The sequence below is a fragment of the Ictalurus punctatus genome, chromosome 2 (genome assembly GCF_001660625.3).
Source record: "Ictalurus punctatus breed USDA103 chromosome 2, Coco_2.0, whole genome shotgun sequence".
In the NCBI taxonomy this organism is placed as follows: Eukaryota; Metazoa; Chordata; class Actinopteri; order Siluriformes; family Ictaluridae; genus Ictalurus; species Ictalurus punctatus.
The window spans coordinates 33,043,406-33,061,839 of record NC_030417.2 but is presented as its reverse complement, the minus strand read 5'-3'; the positions used below and the strand labels follow the sequence as shown (position 1 = coordinate 33,061,839).

The window sequence follows — 18,434 nt, the reverse complement described above, 5'->3', positions numbered from 1 at the left end:
TACATGTTTTACATGCAAATTGATATTTATCTGTGGTGGCACGGTGTTGCAGCACTTAGCATCGACACCTCATAGATCCTGAGCTTGGTGTTTTGTCGGTTTGGATTTTCACCTGTTCTCCTCGTGTCCACGTGGTTTCTTCCGGGTTCTCCAGTTTCCTCCCACCTCCCAAAAAGCGTACCAGTACCTGATCTGGCTAGCTGAATTATCCCTAGGTCCAGATGTGCATGATGCCCAGCAGTGGACTAGCAACCCATCCTGGGTGTATTCTCACCTCACGCCCAGTGTTACTCGGACTGGCTCCAGATCCACCTTGACCCTGACCAGAATAAAGCAGTTACTGAATATGAATGAATCAATTTATTTGTATAAAATACAAAATATGCCTGCTTAGATATAGCCTGCATTCCTTAAATTGGAAAATACCAAATAGACCAAAATTCTTGAAGTAAGAAAATTCATTATTTATTAATTAATTCATTCATCAACAATTGATCAGTTAATAATACATTATGAATTAATTAATTAACAATGAATCTACATTCATATTTTATATTAATGAAGTCATATTTTGTTAATATTTACATTAGCAGTGTTAAAGTTGTGTAAAGTTTGTATTTAGACTGGTACTAATGCTGAACAAACAAATTTGTTACCAAATTAATTCATCCACCCATCCATCCATTTTCAATACCGTTTATTCTTCAGGGTCATGGAGAACCTGGAGCCTATCCCAGGGAGCATGGGACACAATGTGGGGTACACCCTGGACGGGGTGCCAATCCACCTCAGTACACAATCGCATACACGTTCACACACACTACCGACACTTTGGACATGCCAATCAGCCTACCATACATGACTAGGGGAGGAGACCGGAGTACCCGGAGGAAACCCCCGCAGCACGGGGAGAACATGCAAACACACAGGGCAGGGGCAGGAATCGAACCCCCGACTCTGGAGGTGTCCCCCAAATTAATTTCCCCAAATGCATTCAAATTAATGAATTTAGTATTGACAGTTTATAGCTTTAGATTTGTAAGATTTTTGCATAAAAAGAGAAAACCCTTATAAATGTGTCTGCTTGCCCTCTAGCTACTGTTAGGGTTTTTGCAAGCCTACTCGTCCAATATGGTCGTTGAAGCACGTAAAACAGCCACTTCCTGGATTTAGACCAATCAGCGTGCTCTCTGGGTTCTGCGCAATTTTGCCGGGAAAACGGAAATCGGCTCGGTGGAAGTTATTAAACTCAATGAGCCAAAGTGGCGGGAGATTTTGTCAGCTCGGTACCGGATCAGTGGGGTGTGCGCTGGATTAAAGGGTATCTGCTTATATATGATTTGTTTGAAAGGCACTTGACATTATTACAATGCGACAGTGCGTCTGTTGGCTTATCTAAAGTTCACCCTGTGTGTTCGTTGCAAATTACTTGTTACCGAGGACCTGCGTTGTGCCTAAGCTAGCGTGTTATGATGTTGTTCTCTCTGTCCTACTTGTATTACGTTCCAGTGTTATGATTGGGTAGTAGTAGCCACCGTCTGGTATTATGATTGGTTAGATCGTTCATACGCACGGTCATAGTGAAATCTTGGCCAATCCTAGTCCAGGAGGCGGGACTTGTCGCAAAGCGGGTAGGAGAACGGTAGCACGCTTTGCTAATATATCAGGCTAACCGGTGAGTTAACATTTATATAAATGGTAAATATAACCATATTGTAGCCGAGTGCTTCCGGTTATCGGGATCTGCTTTTGCAGTAGAAACTGCGTTGGTATTTAGACTGACGTTATATATGTTCACTTAATTATCTAAAAACTGTTGTATAAGGGATAAGTATTAGCTGGCTAATTGCATTATAGTTAAATTTACTGAACGGCAAAGTGCGTTTTCGTTATCGTGGTTTTGTTTTGATGTACTGATAGCTAACTACTGACTGCTGTGTCTCAGATAAATGACATTAAACTACTGACTGCTGTGTCTCAGGTAACTACTGACTGCTGTGTCTCAGGTAACTACTGACTGCTGTGTCTCAGGTAACTACTGACTGCTGTGTCTCAGGTAACTACTGACTGCTGTGTCGCAGGTAACTACTGACTGCTGTGTCTCAGGTAACTACTGACTGCTGTGTCGCAGGTAACTACTGACTGCTGTGTCGCAGGTAACTACTGACTGCTGTGTCGCAGGTAACTACTGACTGCTGTGTCTCAGGTAACTACTGACTGCTGTGTCTCAGATAAATGACATGAAATTACTGACTGCGGTGTCTCGGGTAACTACTGACTCCGGTGTCTCGGGTAACCACTGACCGGTGTCTCGGGTAACCACTGACTGCGGTGTCTCGGGTAACTACTGACTGTAACTACTGACTGCGGTGTCTCGGGTAACTACTGACTGCGGTGTCTCGGGTAACTACTGACTGCGGTGTCTCGGGTAACTACTGACTGCGGTGTCTCGGGTAACTACTGACTGCGGTGTCTCGGGTAACTACTGACTGCGGTGTCCCGGGTAACTGACATGTAACTACTGACTGCTTTGGCTCAGGTAATTACTGACTTCTGTGTCTCGGGTAACTGTCAGGTAACTACTGACCGCTGTGTCTCGGGTACCTGGTAGGTAAGTACTGACTGCTGTGTCTCAGGTACCTGGCAGGTAACTACTGACCGCTGTTCCTCTCATTTGTTAGGTAACTATTTCTTTCACTTAAAAAAAAAAAAATCTTTTTTAACAGTTATTTTAGGTGCTGTATTTATTTACATTATGGCTATCATTTGTATGTGTGTGCTCAGGTTCATAACAAATGCCAGGTGCTTGACTCATCAGCATTCAGGGCAGGGACAGGTAGACGGAAGTATTTTGTATATGAAGCAACTTCTTGGTCGACTTCTGTCATATCTGTCTGTATTACTGCAAGCAAAAAACATCCCATTCTACAACCATGGGCCTTAGTAGGGAATCGGTCTTCCCTGAACAGCCTCCATGCTTCTGTGAAGTCTTTCCACTAGATTTTGGAGCGTGGCTGTGGGGATTTGTGCTCATTGAGCCACAGGAGCGTTGGTCAGTCCGTACAGGATTTTGCCGAGATTTTTGTGTGTGGTTCTTTTAGCAATCAACCAAAGTCCTCTTCGATTCACGTGTGTCGAACGTGAGTGCAGCTAAAAGTTTTGCACAGTTTCATACAATTGCAATTTTGCCAATCCGAGTAGTTTTCTGCACAAAAAAACTCAGCAGATTCCAGTGCAGATAAAAAAATAAATAAAAAAAAAAACACAACTCTGCGAAATCCTGTATGGACTGAAACTCGAAAGAAAAGCACTGAAACTCGAGACTCCTTCCATAAACCGGACAACTGCATGTTGCTGAATGAATGAGATTTTCTGTTGGACGTAGTTGACCTGATGTTTCCGTGTTTCTCCGCAGCTTGTAAGGAATGGAGTTTAAGCGGCGAAATGGAGGACCTTCGATGGGCGGAGCCTCTCAGGCCAAGAGGGGCAAAAAGGGTTCTGAGTGGGAGGACGGCCCATCGAACTTTGAAGAAGAGCTCGCTCTTCTTGACGAAATTGAGATGGAGATGGAATCGGTGGAAGGGCAGGCGGGCCATGATGTCATCCCAGTGGGTAAGTATTGTGTAAGCGGGTAGGAAGAGTGTGAGACAGAGACGCCGAGGAACAACCGGTTCATTTTTTTTTTTTGACTCTCTCTGTGCCTCTCAGGTGATTTATTTTCAGCGGATCTGAACCCACGCTGGCGCCGTCCTGCTGCTGCACCTCTTCGGCCCGATAAAGACACGCTCGTCTTCCAGCAGATTGACCTCGACTATTATCTGGGTAAAACCTCAAAAGTGGGAGGAGTTATCAGAGCAACTCTGGAGTGTTGTCTTTGTATAACAAGTAGCTGATGTATAAATGCATGGCTTTTGTTTTTGTTTGTGTGTGTGTGTGTGTGTGTGTGTAGGTTCTGCAGTGGCCGGGATGCCCGGACAGGTCCAGGGGAAGGTTCCGGTGGTCCGTATGTTTGGAGTGACCGACAGTGGGAACAGCGTCTGCTGTCATATACATGGTTTTGCCCCCTACTTCTACATTCCTGCTCCAGCCGGTGAGTCGCTCCAGTGTCCTCGCGTCAATCTAAGACAAGCATCTGGTAAACGACAGACATATCACATGTGTTAGTATTCATCTTTCCTTCCCTCTGTCTCTCAGGCTTCACGAATTCTCACCTGGCGGAGTTTCAGAAGGAGCTGAACTCGGCTGTGTTGAAGGACATGCGCTCCAACAAAGACAACATCTCGGTCACTGTGCTCGCGGTGGACATCACGCGCAAAGAGAGTGAGTCTCGCGTTTAATCTAAATCGCTGTGTGTGTGGTTATCATTTTTTTTTTTACTTTCTTATCTGACCATCTTGTTATTATCGAGGTATGTACGGTTACCACGGCAAGCGTCCACTGGACTTCCTGCGCATCACCATGGCGATGCCGCGCCTGGTTGCCCCGGCGAAACGTATCCTGGAGCAAGGATTTAAGTTTGCTCACTTCTCCATTCAGAGTTACTCTGCGTACGAGGCCAACATCGACTTCGAGATCAGGTGAGTGACGATTTAGAAGCAGTACCAACTTTCTACAAATGAACCAAACATGGCAACGTGTGCTATTCATATAATATTTCCGTTTACGCAGTGTAATGGCATTATGATCGGTTGATAGTGTGGTTTCTGTTGCGTGTGTGTTTTTGGTGTCAGGTTCATGGTGGACAGTGATGTGGTGGGATGCTGCTGGATCGAATTGCCTAAAGGGAAGTACAAACTAAGAGAGGAGAAGAGCACAGGAGAGACGGACTCCCGAGACCCAGACAAGGTGACTGCGTCCTCATAAGCTCATATGTTAACATGCATTACTTTATCACTATATACACTTCAGTTTCAGTATTCAGACCAACACTCCATTATCTTGTATCCCCCCCCCCCCCACGTCATTATCTCTCTGTCTATCTGTTTCTGTCTCTCTGTGTCCCTGTCTGTATCTCTCTCTCTCTCTCTCTCTCTCTCTCTCTCTCTCTCTCTCTCTCTCTCTCTCTCTGTTTCTGTCTGTCTTTGTTTCTCTTTACGTTTGTCACTCCCTTACTATCTGTCTCTCTCTCACACACTCTCTCTCTCTCTCTCTCTCTCTCTCTCTCTCTCTCTCTCTCTCTCTGTGTCTATCTGCTTCTGTATCTGTGTCCCTGTCTGTCACTTTCTGTATCTCTCTCTCTCTCTCTCTCACTCTGTTTCTGTCTGTCTCTTTGTTTCTCTTTACGTTGGTCACTCCCTTACTATCTGTCTCTATCTCTCTGTCTGTTTGTCTGTCTGTGTCCCTGTCTGTCACTTTCTGTATCTCTCTCTCTCTCTCTCTCTCTCTCTCTGTTTCTGTCTGTCTCTTTGTTTCTCTTTACGTTTGTCACTCCCTTACTATCTGTCTCTCTCATGATTGTTTACATACAATATAGATGGAATAGAAAAGAAAGGAAAATAAAATAATAGAATAAAAAAAGTAATTATATAATATCTCTCTCTCTCTCTCTCTCTCTGTCTGTACCTCAGGTGTCTCTGTGTCAGTATGAGGTGGATGTTGGATGGACAGATTTGATCAGTCACCCAACAGAAGGGGACTGGCAGAGAATCGCTCCTCTCAGGGTCCTCAGCTTCGACATCGAGTGTGCAGGCAGAAAAGGTTGGCGCTGGACACAGAGTGTTCTTTCCGACATACGTTTTATGGTACCCGCTACTTTTTCAGAATCATTAAACAGTTATGGTAACGCGCTTGTTTGTGTGTTCAGGTGTGTTTCCGGAGGCTGAAGTGGACCCGGTGATTCAGATCGCCTCCATGGTGCAGCGTCAGGGAGAGAAGGAGCCTTTTATCCGCACTGTTTTCACCTTACAGAGCTGTGCTAGTATAGTGGGGTCTCAGATCCTCTGCTTCACCCAAGAGAAGCAGCTACTACAGGTACTCTGTGTGTGTGTATACACAATAAAACTCTCTCTCTCGTGCACACACACACACACACACGTCTGCTGCTCAGAGTCGATTCATGTTGATATTGAAAATTATGGCAGCTACCAAAATACATACGCATCAGCAGCGGTGTCTAAAACGTGTGTATATTACGATTTGATGGATCTTGCTGGTTTATAAGGCTTGTGTTTTGTTCTCAGAGCTGGGCGGAGTTTGTGAGGACTGTTGATCCTGATGTCATTACCGGCTACAATATTCAAAACTTTGACTTGCCGTACCTGCTCAACAGAGCCGCTGCTTTAAAGGTGTGAATGCACGTTGTGGGCAGTCTGATTCACCATCGCATAACTCCGAAAGCTTGCGAGGGATGTGGACATCATTCGTGTGTGTTTGTGCGCTCGGTTTGTGTATAGGTGAATTATTTCCCCTATCTGGGTCGTATGAGGGGCATCAGGTCGGTCCTTAAAGACTCCAGCTTCCAGAGCAAGCAGATGGGCCGCAGAGAAAACAAAACCGTCAACATGGAGGGCAGAGTGCAGTTTGACCTTCTTCAGGTGAACACACACACACACACACACACACACACACACACACACACACACACACACACACACACACACAGACACACACACAGACAGATTAGCCATAACATTAAAACCACCTGCCTAATATTGTGTAGGTTCCCGACAGCTCTGGGCCGTCGAGGCATGGACTCCACCAGACCTCTGAAGGTGTGCTGTGTTATCTGGAACCAGGACATTCCTTTAAGCAGATCCTTTAAATTCTGTAAGATGTGAGGTGGGGCCTCTGTTAATCGGACGGTTTGTCCAAGACATCCCACAGATACTCGATCGGATTGAGATCTGGGGAATCTGGAGGCCGAGTCAGCACCTTCAGCTCTTTGTCATGTTCCTCAAACCGTTCCTGAACAGTTTTTGCGATGTTGCAGGGCGCACTATCCCTCTGAAAGAGCCCACTGCTATTAGGGAATACCGTTGCCACGAAGCGGTGTACTTGGTCTGCGAGAATGTTTGGGTGATCGCTCAGATTCTTACGCTTACCCATTTTTTCCTGCTTTCAACACATCAGACTCTTCACTTGCTGCCTAATATATCCCTCTTGACAGGTGCCGCTGTAACGAGATAAATCGACGCGATTCACGTCACCTGTCAGTGGTTTTAATGTTATGGCTGACGGGTGTATGTACACTCGTAACACGCACAGAGCTTGTCTCGGTTTTCGCTGCCAAACACACGTGCAGCATTTTTTTTTGCTTTTATTAGCGAACATGCTTTGCGTTGCAGGTCCTGCTGAGGGATTATAAACTGCGCTCGTACACACTCAACGCCGTCAGTTTCCACTTCCTGCAGGAGCAGAAAGAGGATGTCCAGCACTCGATCATCACAGACCTGCAGGTTAGATGAAGGAAAACCATAGTGTGTAGTCATTAAAAAGCCCTTAAGATCCAGGAAGGTCATTTTGAAGCATTTGAATGATGCCTAATTAATGATGTGCTCACTCTCTCTCTCTCTCTCTCTCTCTCTCTCTCTCTCTCTCTCTCTCTCTCTGTGTGTGTGTAGAATGGAAATGAGCAGACGAGGCGGCGTCTGGCTGTCTACTGTCTGAAAGATGCCTACTTGCCCCTGCGCTTGCTGCAGAAGCTGATGTGTGTGATTAACTACATGGAGATGGCAAGAGTGACTGGCGTGCCCCTGACCTACCTCCTGTCTCGAGGCCAGCAGATTAAAGTCGTGTCCCAGTTACTACGACAGGTGTGTGAAAGTGTACACACACACACTCGCATACCCAAGTCAATGGCTCAGACAGCTGTTCAGCATTCAGCAGTGTTTGTTCCTGTTTGTAGGCCATGAAGCAGAACTTGGTGATGCCGGTAGTGAAGACTGAAGGTGGGGAGGATTATACAGGAGCTACAGTCATTGAGCCAGAGAAAGGGTGAGGATCCTGCTTGTATACTGCTTTAGTCAACTTATGTGTTCATAAACGTTTGAAACGCACACAGATGTACACATGAATACGTTCTATCACTTTTATCGTATCTAACAATAACCTCATGGGAAATATACTTACTGAAAAAAATGTTGACGCGTTCAATACGTATTTCCCCTCCCACTGTAAGTGTAACTATAAAAGGATAAAAAATGTCATCGTTGGTGAATGATTGTGGTGTAAGTGGTTTAAAGCAGATTTATAGGAAATGAATAACATTCCTTTGGGACGGGCTGCATCACACTACCTCGTTGATTAATTTCCTATAACAGCAAACAAGTGTTTATATTCCTCAGCTTGTCCTTGTAAAGTGTGTGTGTGTGTGTGTGTGTGTGTGTGTGTGTGTGTGTGTGTGTGTGTGTGTGTGTGTGTGTGTAACAGGTACTACAGTGTGCCGATTGCCACTCTGGATTTTTCCTCGCTGTACCCATCCATTATGATGGCTCATAACCTGTGTTACACTACACTACTGCAGAAAGGCCAAGCAGAGAAACTGGGGTGAGAGACAAGTGTGTGTGTGTGTGTGTGTGTGTGTGTGTGCATTCATCCACCAGCTGTCATTTGTTAATGATAATGTCATGATTTCAGCTCGGTTCGTTAGAGATGAATATTTGATGATTTGGTCCATGCCTGTTGTATTATTAAATACTCCCTGTATTGTGTGTGTGTGTGTGTGTGTGTGTGTGTGTGTGTGTGTGTGTGTGTGTGTGTGTGCTCAGCCTTTCTTCAGAAGACTTCATTAAGACTCCTACGGGAGATCTGTTTGTCAAAAGTTCGGTGAGGAAGGGGCTCCTGCCCGAGATCCTGGAGAACCTGCTGAGTGCCCGTAAGAGGTGAGATGGCGTCTACACCCACCTACATCTACAGGTTTTTGCAGAAGAGCTTGACTATTTTGTTGTGAGCTGTGATGTCACTTTGCACATCCTGCCTGTTCGTCGTGCAGCTGCACAGGGTCTGGTAATGGTAGTCGTGTCATCATATCCTTATTTACTCATAAAACTGATCACTAAACCATTACTCACAACTACAGCTCACATCTCTACCATAGACATCGTTGGCTCGTGTACATCACAGCATGTACGTCTCAATAGAATATAATATATAATATTTCCTCTGTAATGCTTGAAGTATGCTTGCTCGGTAATTGAATTGATTCCTCACCTGCTTAGTTTTTACCCCCTTTGTTCTGAACACGGTATTATTGCAAAGTGTAATAATAATAATGTGCAAGTGTTTTTTGTTTGTTTTATTTAATCAAGTGCACGTGTATCGTGTTTGAATAGTTCACATAGTGACGCAAATGAGGCGTGTGACTGTACTCATTAACTGAGTTATTTAAAACCAAGCTAATTAAAGTTTAAAAAAAAAAAAAAAAAAAAAAAAAGCCATGGTCTGAAGTAAAATAATTTCTAATCTTTGTTTTATTTTATTATACTAGCAATTTGTGCATTGAAAATAAAAAGTGAAGGCTAAAGTGAAAATGCACCCCCCCCACCTTCTTTGATCGTTGTTGTTGTTGTTTTGTTATTTTGTAACCTCGCCTACCTACATCGATCGCCCAGTTTAACCATTTTCAGTACTTTTACCGTATTGTAATAAAAGTAGATCAGGATTTACACCACCGGGCAAAAGTTTGCGGACACTCGACTGAAATGTTTCTCGCGATTGTTAAAAAGCTTTTGATCTGACGGTGTGTGATTAAATGTGTGAAATCGGTGTTGTAGACGAAAATATAATCGTGCCGACGTATTCGTTCCTTTCATTAGGAAACTAACATTTTATTTACAAAAAAATATATAGATTTTAAACGGACGACTCGGAGCGAAATATTCCGAAAAGCTGTCGATAAGAGTCCGACGTCGGTGTGAACTCCTTTAATACTGTTTACCAAGAATACATTTCTGGAAATTCTAGGTTAAAAGGGCGTCGACTTTGAAGATGATAAAATATTACATTATTTTTGATTTATTTTGGATTTTTTATCATGACATAATTCCCATAGTTCCATCTGTGTTCTCGCAGAGTTTTGATGACTTTATTCTTCTTCTAAAATGTGGGGGGGGAATAAAAAACGTGTCTAAACTTTTGAGTGTTTATTATATTTCCCCTATAATCAACATGTTCTAGTCTCAGTGTCATGAATGTGTTTCATGGCGATGTTGTTAATTACAGATTGCTCGTTTGAAAGTTAGATTTCACTTTAAACGATTAGGCTAAATCACACATCCGTGCCGTCACCGCTCCTACTTCTGTCTGACGTCCAGTTGAACTGCACGAGTGGGTCACACTTCACCGGTTTAATTGCACAGATCAGGAAAACAGTCATGTTTTTAGATCTTACTGAATATTTCCTCCTCCCTCTGAAAGGAATTTCTGGATTGTGTGTTCAGGGCGAAGACCGATCTGAAGAAGGAGACTGACCCGTTCAGGAAGCAGGTGTTAGATGGCAGGCAGTTGGCTTTAAAGATCAGCGCCAACTCTGTGTACGGTTTCACTGGTGCCCAGGTGGGCAAACTGCCCTGTCTGGAGATCTCACAGGTCTGTCTCACTCTCTACACCTCAATAGACCAATCCTCGGTGTGCTTGTAACTTACCGTATGTATGTATGTATGTGTGTATGTGTGTATGTAGAGTGTTACAGGCTTCGGCAGGCAGATGATTGAACAGACTAAGCAGCTTGTGGAATCCAAATACACGTTCGCTAATGGATATCCAGCTGATGCCAAGGTAGCACAGGCAGTCATACTAGTCTTGGATCGAGAGTAGAACTGTTGGTAGTTGTGTGGAATTGAGAGTGGTGTGTGTTGACTGTGTGTGTGTGTATTCAGGTCATCTATGGAGACACAGACTCTGTGATGGTGAAACTGGGAGTGGACACAGTGCAGGAGGCGATGAGCGTAGGGAGGGAGGCGGCGGAGTGGGTGTCCTCACACTTCGTTCCCCCGATCAAGCTGGAGTTTGAGAAGGTACTGTACGTCGCTATAGTAGCGCTCGAACTGATTCAATTGCACTGTAATTCAGGTTTCCATAAAAAACAGGATGTTTTAAAGGCCCTCATCAGCCAGGAGTTAGGAAGGTAAACCATTAGCAAACCCTTATCGGGTTTCACCTCCTCCAGCTTCTGAAGCACTTTGCATGCACAGCTGATATGACATCCTGGAACCATGTTAAAGATCTGATTAAGCAATTCTATTTTCCATTAGTGAAGTTATTAGAGAATTTTTAAAAAAAATTTTTTTACATTCAGTAAGCAAACCATCAAGCCAATATTTATTCAGTCTGTTTGTTACTTGTGGTAATGAACCGTTACTTTTTCTCCTCGGGGTGTGCAAACTTTCGCACTCAAGCGCATAAGTCATATAAACAAATCTGTTTCTCCTCCCTCTCTCTTCTGTCTCTCTCTGCTCTTTGACTTGATTGTCTGTCTGTTTCTCTCTCTCATTCTTCCTCTTCTTTCTCTCTGTTTCTCTCTCCCTCTCTCTCTCTCTTCCTCTTCTTTCTCTCCTTGTCTGTCTGTCTGTCTCTCTCTCTCTCTCTCTCTCTCTCTCTCTCTCTCTCTGCTCTTTGACTTGCCTCTCTCTTCTTTCTCCCTTTGTCTCTGTTTCTCTCTCCCTTTCACCATGTTACCATGTCTCTCTTCTTTCTATTTCCTCTCTCTCTCTTCTTTCGGTCTCTTTTTTTTTTTTTTTTCTTCTCTCATGGTTACTCACTTTGTTGGTTACACTTTCTCTCTCTCTCTCTCTCTCTCTCTCTCTCTCTCTCTTCTGACTTGCACCTCTCTCTGTCGCTTCTCTATCTCTGTCTCTCTCTCTATCTTCTGACTTGCCCCTCTCTCTGTTGCTTCTTTATCTCTCTCTCTCTCTTCTGACTTGCCCTTCTCTCTGTTGCTTCTTTATCTCTCTCTCTCTCTCTCTCTTCTGACTTGCCCTTCTCTCTCTCTCTCTCTCTCTCTCTCTCTCTCTCTCTCTCTCTCTCTCTCTCTCTCTCCTCTGACTTGCCACTCTCTGGTGCTTCTTTCCTGACATCTCCCTCTCTCTGTTGCTTCTCTATCTCTGTTTCTCTCTCTCTTCTGACTTGCCCCTCTGTCGCTTCATCTCTCTCTCTCTCTCTCTCTCTCTCTCTCTCTCTCTCTCTCTCTCTCTCTCTCTCTTCTGACTTGCCCCTCTCTCGGTTGCTTCTTTCTCTCTCTCTTCTGACTTGCCCCTCTCTCTGTCGCTTCTTTATCTCCCTCTCTCTCTCTTTATCGGCATGATTGTTTACATACATACACACACGCGCACACACACGCGCACACACACACACACACACACACACACACACACACACACACACACACACACACACACACATATATATATATATATATATATATATATATATATATATATATATATATATATATATATATATATATATATATATACATACACACATTGTTTACATACAATATAGTTAAGAAAGGAGAATTAAAATAATAATAAAATGATAATACTAATAATAATAATCAAAGTGGAATAAAAAAAAATAGTAATAATTACAAAAATAAGTCAATAAAAAGTATAAATAAAAAGGAAAAATAAAGAGACAAAATGCAAGGTGCCAGTGTAGGACAAACGTATAAAGGTTACAATAATTATGTACATTAATGCCATAACAATACAATAAGGTAAGTTATAAATAGGTACATAAGAACTCTCTCTCTCTTTCTCTCAGGTGTACTACCCGTATTTACTGATCAATAAGAAGAGGTACGCTGGCCTGTATTTCTCCTCCAGTTCCGAGCATCACGATAAGATGGACTGTAAGGGAATTGAGACTGTGAGGCGAGACAACTGCCCCCTAGTGGCCAACCTCATCAACATGTGCCTTCAAAAAATCCTCATAGACCGGTACACACATGTAAACTGCAGTGTGTTGATCAAGAGTTCCTCAGTTCTACACTTGAACTAATCGTGTGTGTGTGTGTGTGTGTGTGTGTGTGTGTGTGTGTGTATGTGTGTGGGGGGTAGAGATCCTGACGGAGCTGTAGCTCATGCTAAAGAGGTGATCTCAGACCTTCTGTGTAACCGCATTGACATCAGTCAGCTGGTCATCACCAAGGAGTTGACGCGCACGGCGCAGGAGTACGCAGGCAAGCAGGCCCACGTGGAACTCGCCGAGAGGTGTGTGTGTGTGTGTGTGTGTTGGGGGGGTTAATTTCTTTTTGTGTTAACGTTAGCCATTTTCAACATTATTTTGGCTACATTATAGTGAGTTATGTCTTCCTATAATTGTATATCAATCTGGGTTTCAATAAATAATATATATATATATATATATATATACATTGCTCCGTGTGCACGGACTTTGCATGTTCTCCCTGTGCTTTGAGGGTTTACCCCGGGTACTCCGGTTTCCTCCTCCACTCCAAAAAGATGATGTAGGCTGATTCCAAATTCATTTCCAAATGTTGAATGTGTGCGATTGTGCCCCGTGATGCACACTGTCCAGGGTGTCCCCTCGCCTTGTCTCCAGAGTTCCCTGGGATCAGCTCCAGGCTGCCCTGTGATGCAGCATGAGCAGCATTTGTTTGGCTTCATGCGTCTCAGAGGAAACATGCTTTAACAGTGGTGTGTGTGTGTGTGTGTAGGATGCGAAAGCGGGATGCAGGCAGTGCTCCTAATCTTGGCGATCGAGTTCCATATGTTATTATCAAGGCAGCGAAAGGAGTAGCAGCGTACATGAAGTCAGAGGTCAGTAAAGGCTCTGTGTGTGTGTGTGTGTGTGTGTGTGTGTGTGTGTGTGTGTGTGTGTGTGTGTGAGAGAGAGAGAGAGAATATATATGGTGGTGATGAGATTCAAATGTTGTTTCAAAATCTTTTAGCATTTTTGCTATTGACTAAAATCATGTCTGTGTGTTTAGGACCCTATTTATGTGCTAGAGAACAACATCCCTATTGACACGGAATACTACCTCGAGCAGCAGCTGTCTAAACCTCTGCTGCGCATCTTTGAGCCTATACTGGGAGAAACCAAAGCTGAGAGTGTTTTACTCAGTGAGTAAACGTGTGTGTGTGTGTGTGTGTGTGTGTGTGTGTGTGTGTGTGTGTGTGTGTGTGAGTGAATAATATTAGCAAAGATTTTTTTTTTTTTTTTGATAAACCGGTGTTGTGTTTGCAGTTGTTTGATATCCATGTGAGTATTTTTGTGAATTTTTTTTTTAACAAAAATATATACAGTGCCCTCCACTAATATTGGCACCCTTGGTAAATATGAGCAAAGAACGCTGTGGAATTTTATTTTTATATATATATATATATATATATATATATATATATATATATATATATATATATATATATATATATATATATATATATATATATATATAGATAGATAGATATAGATATATAGTACAACAAAGTAGTAGTGATGCAGGTAAAGAAAAACTGTAGGGGAAAGTTTCAAAATAAAAAAGATCAGATTGTTTTGTAGACATTTGGGAAAGTACTTAATACCGAGTTAAAAAAAAAAAAAAGATTGTTACTCGTTTACATTTCAGTAAAAAAAATCTATTTTTACATCAAATCAGTTGCCTCCTATTAATCAGTGATAATTTTTTTTAATTCTATGAATTTCATTTGAAATGGTCTGTATGTAGAAAACATGGATAGTTACAATTGTGATTGATGATAAGATCTCAAGCATGTGTCATTCTGTAATGTGTGTGTGTGTGTGTGTGTGTGTGTGTGTTTCAGAGGGAGATCACACACGCTGTAAGACTGTTCTGACCTCCAGAGTGGGAGGCCTCATGGCCTTTGCGCAGAAACGTAACACGTGCATTGGCTGCAAAGCGGTTCTCAAAGCAGACAGTATGTTGAGTGCGTGAGTGAGTGAGTGCGTGCGTACAATGGATTTGATTTCTGAAGCTGATCATTTCTTCCCTTCCTGTAGCTGCTATGTGTGATTTCTGCAAGAAGAAGGAGTCGGAGCTCTACCAGAAAGAGGTGTGTAATCGACCCTGAATACACGGGTCACGGGGTAACAGTGGTTAGGGCAGGGGCGGGTCCTTCCAGGCAGGAAGAGCGTCATCACCGCAGAGCACAGCTGATTCATGCCATGGAGAACGGGATAATTATCTGATGACTCTCGTTCCTTTCGTTAAATGTTTTCATGACTTTAATCAAAGTACGTTTTGTGGTGTTCAGATTGCTCACCTGTCCACCCTGGAGGAGAAATTCTCTCGTCTGTGGACTCAGTGTCAGCGCTGCCAAGGGTCCCTGCATGAAGATGTGCTGTGTACCAGGTGTGTGTGTGTGTGTGTGTGTGTGTGTGTGTGTGTGTGTGTGTGTGTGTGTGTGTGTGTGTACTAATGCTTAATTTGTACAAGTAACACATTGTCCACACATTTACAAGCGCAATGCACAATACAAGCCTCAAAGTGGGTACTTTATTTTCCACCCATGCCTCGTGATTTAAAGTGAACTTCACAGGGAAATGTGCATGTGCATACTCTGGACCTTTTATTCCACCTTACATGTTAACTAGAGCGTACAGAATGGAGTGACTCCGGTGGCTAAGTCATGGACCGGAATATAGTAGGACCCCTGTCTCCACAGGGGATCGGTCCCGAGCCCCCTACAGATGCCTGAAACTACCTATAGTAGCAAACACTATATACTGTACATAAATAATGTTAATGTTTCATTTATAAATTAGGCACTAGAAGACATTAATTAATAAAATGGAACAATTATAATAATAAACGTTACATGAATGTGGTCTCTTATGCAAAAACAAGCGCTGCGATACTGTACGAGTTGATCTGATAACCGAGACGGATGCTAAGTGACTAACGGTCGAGTAGCGTATACAGCGTGAATACTAGAAATCGACCCATAGTGGATTTTACCCATACCGATAACGAAGTCGGGCGGTACCTACCGGCCGATAACCAATTAAGCAACCGATAGTCTTTAAAATTGATACTGAATGAAAACGTAAAAACTCAAAGTAAAATATTTCTGAATGTTATTACAAAAATGAACAGTACTGACTGTGCCATGAAAATGTATTGCAGTTTTTTAAAAGAAATAAATAGTAATATATATTAGTTATTAATAAATATTAAAGTAAATGAAAGAGATGCATCCAAACTGAACCAAAAAGTCACACTCCCAAATAACAAATTAAAATAGAGACGTCCAAAATGAACAAAAACACTTCAAATAACACAACAAAATTGGTCAGTGATGGTTTTTATTTCGCCTCTAGAGGCCGCTCTCGTAGTGTATACCGACAGCGGAGACTTCTCAGCCGCTCTCGCAACGGACGCAACCGGGAAATACTATCTGTGTGGGTTCGCGTTTGTGCCGCGATATTCTGAGGAGCTTGCCTTTTTTCCGAAATTACCGCGGATTTTCCGCACGTCACGTCACGTCATCGCAACGCGCATTCGGCCCATGGCCTCTTCGGTTCACGTGTGTCGAAACGGCTTAAAAAAGGTCTCGTTTACCAACAAACCACTGTGACCGTCAGTAGTTTTCCGCAAAAAAATTATACTTGCTCTGCAAGTCGGTATTCCGAGTTAATCGACACCCTGATGGAATTCCTCATCGTTAAGCGTGACATGCTGTCCTACTATAGTGCTTTAAAATGTTGTCATGTTTTAATTGGCGCTACGATCGGTTTAAACGCCGGTTCCGGTTCTGGAGGATAAGACTTGTGTTTGGAATCAGATCCAGCTTAGATAAAAGCTTTGGCCAGATGAATGAGTGACACACACGTGATTGCGCAATAGCCACTGACGTCTATCTACTAACACCGTATTGAACTCTTCACGTTCTGCAAACTTCTTTTTTTTTTTTTTTTTAACGCTTTGTCCTCTTTCCACCTGTTTCTGCACACACCTCTAATGTGAATGGTGACTAAGAGATCATCGGTGATCTAAATATAGGTGTGTTTTTAAGAGTTATTTATGGTTACATGTGCAAGCAGTTGTGGTGTGAGGTACAGCTACACGGCAGGCTTCGCTGTTTGAGGAAAAATAAACAACTCCCAATAAATCCATGCGGAAGTGGATTGATTATTTTCCTACGACGGCACATCCCGAAGCGTTTTATTCTTCTTGTATACCGCAGCAATTTGCCAACGTTTGCATGTTTTTATTTATTAATGAACAACGTTGATTTTTCCTTTTTTTTTTTTTTTTTTCTTTTTTCTCCCTTGTTATATTTTCTGTTTATAGTGAAGTTTAATGTTTTATCGAATGTCCATGGAACAAGTTAGTTCCTATTTATCACTTAGGTTCCTGTTTTTAACAGCTATAGACGGTTGTTTCCTCATCAGCGTCTCGTTCTTTCTCGCTCTCTCTACCACTGTTGTCAGAGCTGCTGTTACGGAAAATTAATAAACACCATCTGATCATGTGATGCATGATTTATAAATTCTTTCTCTCTCTCTCTCTCTAGTCGAGACTGTCCTATCTTCTACATGAGGAAAAAGGTTCAGAAAGACCTCGGGGATCAGGAGAAGCTGGTCTCGCGTTTCGGCTGGTGAGAGGATCTCAGGAATTACACCGTTTTGTGTAATCGGGGTTTGGTTTTGTTACTCTCCATTTGTAAACCTTTTTGTACGCAACCAATAAAAATATTTTTTCCCTTTTTTTTGTAAAATGCTGGATATTTTTTGTGTTTTCTTTTCTGAACCCGTCTGCTGGTAACTGAAGAGCACCGAAGACGTCCGTTATGTACACTCGCTGTCCACTTCATTAGGAACACGGGCACGTTCGTGCAGTTGTCAAACCAGCCAATCGTGTGGCAGCAGCACAATGCATAAAATCATTCAGATAATGTTTACATCAAACATCAGAATGAGGGTGTGATCTGTGACTTTAAACATGGTGTGCTTGTTGGTGCCAGATGGGCTGCTTTGAGTATTTCAGAAACTGCTGATTAGATGACTGCATGAATGTACGTGTTCCTAATAAAGTGGCGAGTGAGTGCATGTATAGCTTATACTCAGTAGGATAAAACCAAGGGACTTGCTTTATTTTTAAAGTCAACCAGAACTTTTTTGGAAAGTCTGTATACCACTTCTATATAAAGTAATTATCTTAAGATAATTGAGAGCTGGTCAGAAAGTGTTTTTCAGCAATTCTGCCTGTGAATCCAGTCACATGCTCATTCTAATTTATTTCTCAAGTAATAATGGACACAGGGACTTAACGTAACTGATTTGGTGAGGTTTACTCTGGAGAGACATTTCTTTTGGAAGGAGTCTCCAGTGTCAGTGCGTTGTCACGGTCTGAGGTAAGTGGGTGGAACAACCAAGGAATAACTTGTGGATGTTCCACACTGTTAAATGTAGCTGTGAATGGATAAAAAGGTATGAGGTGTAATTCTTTTTTTTGTTTAAATGGTACTCGGGAACCTGCTCTGATATAAAAGTCAATGAATCAAACATTTCAG

General features: G+C 42.7%; 1 protein-coding gene across 4 annotated transcripts; it reads left to right on the top strand.

Annotated features, from left to right (window-relative positions):
• The first annotated feature begins 1,160 nt into the window (after nucleotides 1-1,160).
• On the top strand, nucleotides 1,161-17,639 carry pold1 (polymerase (DNA directed), delta 1, catalytic subunit). Of its 4 annotated transcripts, XM_053675858.1 has the most exons (28): nucleotides 1,161-1,321; nucleotides 1,982-2,056; nucleotides 3,416-3,612; nucleotides 3,709-3,822; nucleotides 3,950-4,090; nucleotides 4,195-4,320; nucleotides 4,409-4,577; nucleotides 4,731-4,845; nucleotides 5,568-5,697; nucleotides 5,804-5,970; nucleotides 6,180-6,284; nucleotides 6,393-6,533; nucleotides 7,284-7,394; nucleotides 7,560-7,751; nucleotides 7,844-7,932; nucleotides 8,368-8,484; nucleotides 8,706-8,819; nucleotides 10,377-10,524; nucleotides 10,618-10,713; nucleotides 10,815-10,952; nucleotides 12,700-12,875; nucleotides 12,996-13,148; nucleotides 13,616-13,718; nucleotides 13,889-14,021; nucleotides 14,724-14,837; nucleotides 14,920-14,972; nucleotides 15,174-15,271; nucleotides 17,436-17,639. In XM_053675858.1, exons 3-28 carry the CDS (start codon nucleotides 3,426-3,428, stop codon nucleotides 17,521-17,523), a joined length of 3,318 nt encoding a protein of 1,105 aa, XP_053531833.1. In that variant the 5' UTR covers nucleotides 1,161-1,321; nucleotides 1,982-2,056; nucleotides 3,416-3,425; the 3' UTR covers nucleotides 17,524-17,639. The 4 variants fall into 4 exon arrangements, with proteins under 4 accessions (XP_053531833.1, XP_053531820.1, XP_053531824.1 ...); XM_053675845.1 differs by lacking the exon at nucleotides 1,982-2,056 and having other exon boundaries at nucleotides 1,162-1,321; XM_053675849.1 differs by lacking the exons at nucleotides 1,161-1,321; nucleotides 1,982-2,056 and adding an exon at nucleotides 1,344-1,675.
• The last annotated feature ends 795 nt before the right edge of the window (nucleotides 17,640-18,434 follow it).

Coding starts and splice junctions, on each gene's coding strand:
- pold1 (XM_053675858.1), top strand. CDS start 3,426: ATGGAGTTTAAGCGGCGAAATGGAGGACCTTCGATGGGCGGAGCCTCT. Junction 8,820..10,376: donor CTGCTGAGTGCCCGTAAGAG/GTGAGATGGCGT, acceptor TTGTGTGTTCAG/GGCGAAGACCGATCTGAAGA. Junction 10,525..10,617: donor CCTGTCTGGAGATCTCACAG/GTCTGTCTCACT, acceptor GTGTGTATGTAG/AGTGTTACAGGCTTCGGCAG.